General features: G+C 43.3%; 1 protein-coding gene across 2 annotated transcripts in view; it reads right to left on the bottom strand.

The window, feature by feature from the left end:
* Dph5 (diphthine methyl ester synthase) overlaps positions 1-1,291 on the bottom strand; it is a 66,495-nt gene extending 65,204 nt beyond the window's left edge. The window contains exon 1 of one of the 2 annotated variants that reach the window (XM_084576053.1): positions 1,085-1,291. In XM_084576053.1, coding sequence (XP_084432179.1) covers positions 1,085-1,185 — 101 coding nt within the window. In that variant the 5' untranslated portion in view covers positions 1,186-1,291. The remainder of the gene's footprint in view (positions 1-1,084) is intronic. The other variant, XM_084576049.1, reaches the window with a different exon arrangement.
* Positions 1,292-6,000: the final 4,709 nt, after the last annotated feature.

Consider the following 6,000-nt stretch of genomic DNA (forward strand, 5'->3'; position numbering starts at 1 on the left):
TGTGCGATCTTCATTTCTACGATGAAGACATACTGAAGACGTACAGTCATATCATTAATGGCGAGGAAGTAAAAATCGATAGGGGCAAATGGAACCCCGCTGAAGGATGTGTACCGAAAGTTTTCCCTAACTGAAAAGCGCTCATTTGTCCCTGGAGTGCTCAAGCACCCTTCAAGCTCCCTGACTGAACTGGTGACTGGCATCATCAAGTCAGGGGTCGAGCGACAAACAAAGACAGAAAAAGTTTTGGGAAATCTGTTCTGGTTGATTGTTGACCTGCTTTTGAGCAGGAAGCTACCCCGAATAGGTTGTAGCCTGCACAGTTCACTGTGCAAGTGGTGAAATTTTATTTGGTAATGCGGATGCATTTTTACACACGATTCCTATATCCGAGAGGAGCAATGTGAGTAGTCAGGTTAAAAATGCAAGGAAGAAGTCTCGCCTGCTGTAATTTGTGCATTCAGTAAAGTGTGAAAACGTGCTGTGAATAAAATGTAAAATTGCATTTACTTGTGTGTCTATCTGTAGCCCACTGCGTGAAAGGTCGCAAAAAAAAAAAAAGAAACAAGTGCGACGCGGGCGCAGGCCAGTAACGATAAACCCACAGTTGGGAATCCCAAAAAGACTAAATTTTATTGTCTCGAGTTGTTGGCGTCTAACCTCCTGTGTAATTGCTCTCTTCTCTTGCTGGAAGAAAGAAACAGAAGGAATTCGCTCTTTTCGCGGCACAGATTGCACGCGGCGCTCGGCTAAAAGTCACATGCATGCTTATTAACGAAATGAATGCAATGCGCAAAATTCGCTTATTCCGTTAAACTGCACCACAGACAATGCGGCTCTTTGCTGAAAAAGCGCTGGTATTTTTTTTTTTTTAAACATATGCACATGCATGCGGTTGAGCAGTAATTAACTGCAGAAACATACTTCGAACTGACGATGAACCTTGCAATGATCATATCTCTAACATTATTGTACGTTTCTCATATGCCACTTCGGGGAAGAAACTAGCAAAACAACTTTCTTAAAAAAAAAAAAAAAAAAACGGTAGCGTTGCCTGAGCAGCGCTCACTACCATGGCGCTCACCTGTATCGCTCGAGTTGCTGCAGTAAAGTTTTGCAGCATGCTCGCCACACACGGTTCAGACTTGATTGGTGACTGTGAGTAATTAACGATAAGTACGGCATTTAGGACACCAAGTAATTTAACATTCCCGAATGCTACATGCTACGCCGAACGGCCGGGCCCGCAGCGTTTGATTGTGCTTCGACAGCGGCCAAGCAGCGGCTAGATCGCTAGATCACGACCTATACACAGTAGGTCGTGGGCTAGATAGAGCTAGTTTCGACGGCAGCGCTACCTCGCGTTAAAATTGACGCGCCGCTTCAGCAGCATGGAGAACCTGGAGAGTTTGGCAACTGATCTTAGTTCTATTAGCGTTGGTACGAGGTGTGCGAGGTGCAAGATGTATGTACTTGTATGTACTACATACTGCTTGCGTAAAATGTGAAATTACAAAGAATAGTACAGTGGCAAGAATAGTGCCTAGAATGGGTGATAGACTACGTGGTGGCATGATGATAGGTTTACGTGAGTTGGATCGCGGCAGGGATTAGCCACCATAGCAGGGTGGCAAGCACGATCAGAGTGCAAGTGCATATGTAATCGCGGTGTTGACGGCCAGCCCGCACGCCCGCTCATTTGGTCTTCGTTATCATGTAGATTAACGTCTACGACGGTCGTTATGTAGTTATGTAGTTTTGATTCTTCAAAGTTTCTTCACTTCCATCTGTGATGAGATGCGTCACGTAACAAAACTGGGTACCGCCGGCGTTTCTCTAGCCCAAACATCGCGTCATTCGTGTTTGTTGTACAACTGGAGGTGTGGTTTGTGCTTACCGTGAGATGCTGTGATGTACGGATTACGTCCTACGAGAGTGCTGTGATGTGTGCGCCGATGTCCGGACGGACATCAGTGTGTCCGTTTATGATCGCCGATGTTCCACGTGCATGTCAGTGTTTATTAGGTGCAGTGGTAATTTATTTACACGCGCTGTGCAACAGTCAGACGAAAATAAGTCATCGACAATTTGTTATCACACTGCACTTACAGAGCTCAAAACTCGGAAAATTGAAATGCACATAACGCAGTTTTCGTATGTTGGAGTAGACCGACAAAATAAGTGCCCAGCCCACACCGCCGAGATGCGCATTACTACAGGTGAAATGGTTCAGGTTTCTGTAAAATAGCTGCCTGGCAAAGCACCTTCCTAAATGTTCAGGCTTAGTACTATTGTTGAAGGCCACTTTACCATTAATAAAGGAACGATTATGCTTTATGTGTTAATGACTAGTGCTTTTTCAATATATTTTGGGGGCTTTTTTTTTTTTCGTTTTTCTTTAGTTTCCTTTGTTTTTCATGCTAGCCAAACATAAATGGTACACATTTAAACTTCTCAGTCCAAGCTGAACATGAATATCTGCCATACATGCGACAGCTTTAATGCTGGAAAGGTACATGTACGTACACGTGGCGACATCTCAGCAGCACGTTCGGCTACTTGCCCCAAGGTCGTGATGTTTAATGCCAGTGATGGCAGTCGCACTTTGGTGCAGGCGAAATGTAAATGCAACTGTTTCCTGCAAGATGTCAACGCAAAGTACAAAGCCTGGGCAGTCAAATTAGTCTGGAGCTCTCCACTACAGTATTCTTCATAGCTACATATTTCGCTTTAGGATGCGAAACCATACATGCCACAGGTAAGATGTGTTTTTTTTTTTTACATTTTGTAACCTCTCATTTATGTTTTGCAACATTTGGCTAATTTTAGTTCTCAAACAGTTGTTAAAGATGAAACCGAAGCAGTTCTTGGCATGGTTTCCTGCTTGGATTAATTTGCTAATTGCAGTTCTTTGAAACTTGCATCAATGCTGAACAGTTCAAATAGCAGGCAGTTTAATTACAAAAAGGATGTGGATCATGCATTTCAGTTCTGACAAATGGAAAGTAACGATCCCCTAAATGCATGCATAGGCACCTTACACAAATACATTGGGTGTGTGATTGTGACATATATCAAGGGTCGACAGAAGGCCATGTGGAGCCAGTGTGATATTCTTCATGAAGGCTAAAGTAAACTACAACAGCTGCTGTACCATGCAGAAAAAAATCAGTCATTTTGTGTATGATTAACTGAACATGAATATCATCTTACTCAGAGTATGATGTGATATGTAATATCTGGTTTAGCATCCCAAAACAACCACGGCTATGAGGAACACAATAGTTGAGGGCTCCAGTATAATTTTGACCACCTGGGGTTCTTTTCATGCACTGACACTGCACGGTGCATGACGGCCTATTGTTTTGCCTCTATTGAAATGCCCCTGCTGTGGCTGGAACCAAATCTGCATCTATGGGTTCAGCAGCCAAGCGCTCTAACTGTTGAGCCAGCACAACGGGGCCAAGTAACAAAATGCATGCCATTACATTTCCTTCTAGCCTGTGGTTTCCTTCACAGAACTCATGTATACAAGAAAAAGTAAATAGCAAGAAAACACTAGTTTTATTGCACATTATATACACATTTCTGCAAACATTCTCTGGGAAGAAATTTCTCATAATGTTTGCATGGAAACCATGAACATTTAAAAAAACAAAACAATGCACTTACTGCACTCCAATTGTTGATTGGCAAGGTTGCATCTATGCTACTACAGTGCACTTATCACAAAACCACAAGCCCCATCTGCTTTGGCCAATCACTTGATGAAACTGAGACAGATGTTGCACACCACAGGCTGGTCGTCTCGCAACATATCTGCATTCGTTGCATTTCAATTGCATGCCTTTCCACTTAGCTTCAACTGTTGCCAGCATTACCAGTCGCCCATCCGTTGTGAAGTATTTTTTTACGATGTTCAGATCAGCATCCTTGTTAACGATGGTCTCTGGCATTCTCGATGCTATCATTTTCACATCTTCCTCACCTGGAAGAACAAAGAAAATGACAAGCTTTGAGCAGACAAAAAATTAGGGAGGCTCATAACCTTCTACAGTTCATAATCTTCACCTGTAAGGATATGATGCGCCAGCGTTAATGGCTCTTGTCTGCAGATCCCACTGTGGATTCCTGTTAATTTACATGCCCTTTGCTACAAACTTATTTACTAATTCTTTAATTCATGTCCCTGTTATCTCAGACATACTCATTAGCATACGGTCGTAGGCTGCCCTGTTATGTGATAGACAACCTGGCATAGACTTCTGTAAGCCTCACGTTAGCCAAGCTGTACAAATATGCCTCCATAGCCTAGGAGTAACCTTTCTTAATCGGAGCTGAAATGTCCCAGAACATATTTCAAATATAACTTTGTAAGCTATATTTGTAAGCTATAAGTTAACAGCTCCTGCCATGTCGTGTGGCCTCGTGACATTTGGCTTCTGCACAGTGTCCATCTGTTAATTATACTGATTAACATGCACGAAAAATACATTTTCATACAAACTAGTAGCAAATAGTCAAGTGGTGCACAGCAGATTCTGAGATGTATACCTATATGCATGCAAGGGTGGCATTATCACATAAAATAATTCTACCTCAGAGCCGTGGCAGAAGACATGCCGAATCTACTAGAGATCTGCGCTGCTACTGCGGCGAGCTGCACATCGACTCGTCGAGGCGAAGATCTACTGCACCGCAATACATGAGTGCACAACCGGAAAGCCGGAAGCGCGAATGATCCGAATTCCCTGTGAACGGCAATGTTCTTTGGTATTTAGGGGAAGACTAGACTAAAGTGCTTAACCTGCATCTTTTTCTTGTCGTTGAATTTTGCGTACATGTAGTTTAAACCCCCGCATGCTCGAATTTAGCATGACCCGACTGAACGGCCGCGCAGCTTTGAAACGATCGGGATCGATATGCATGCATCGCCGGACTTAGGTACGCGGTAGAAAATGTGCGCTGCACATTTCGTTGCAGAAGCTGACTCTTGGAATTTTTCAGAGTGTGTCATGCAAGTGATCGTTGCTACAACCACGCATCCATGTTCCAACGGCTGGCCTACCCCGAGGCGCATAAATGTTCAACCGTGGACGTATCAATGATCTAAGAGAGGACAGATTTTCACACTATTGGGCGCGAAATCGATAGCTACCAGTGCTCAGCGTTAGAGAAATTCTGCCTTGATCATGCGCAATTCAGTGTTTCAGGTGTGGTCAGTAGCTATGTTTGAACAGTTCGCCTGTCAAGTCAGCGGCGCCAGCGATGGACCGGCAAAGCGATTTTCCACGATACACCGCTGTCTTGCTAGAAAGCCTACCTAGGCGGCGTTTGACATTCAGCTGCTTTTTGTGGGCCCCGTAATTGAAAGCAACGCCTTCAGAAACGTGTTAAATGTTCAAAAATGTATTCTCTTCAACAGTTTCGCTCCAGGCTGTCAAAGCAGGCGGACGTTGATTAAACAGTTGAGCACTCCAGTCTTTAGAAATCTGTAGAATCGCCTTCAGTTTGTAAAATTATTGGAATAGGTCACTTTCCGATCGCTGGGACATAGACCCTCATGACAGCGCTTTCACGTGAATAAGGACCACACCAGACCGAAAGCTTGTCTCATATAACACAGCTAACCAAGGTATACCTTACAGCATTGTGTTGATTTTTATGGTGCATAAGCGACTAATGCTGTCATGCACCAAGAACAAGGTTTAATGTATTTATTTGTGTGTAATGACTAAACTGTTCTTTAGGATGTAGCTTGTTTAGGAACATTTTAAGAAACCAAAAGTGCAGGAAATTTGCACGTCTCTCCTAGGATTACAGTTGAGAAGAGCGTGTTGTCGGGCTAGTTGGTTCTGCATAGTATATAAGATAAATGCGCAACAACTTAAACAGGACACTTATTCTCTTATTTATTTCCTAGGATCATGCTGGGATGGAAAGGGATCTGTTGCAAAATTGTACAAAATGTTTCCTCTTATTTTCTCGACTCTGGCGCAC

Source organism: Amblyomma maculatum, chromosome 8, assembly GCF_055883805.1.
Source record: "Amblyomma maculatum isolate TAMU_Amacu chromosome 8, ASM5588380v1, whole genome shotgun sequence".
In the NCBI taxonomy this organism is placed as follows: domain Eukaryota; kingdom Metazoa; phylum Arthropoda; class Arachnida; order Ixodida; family Ixodidae; genus Amblyomma; species Amblyomma maculatum.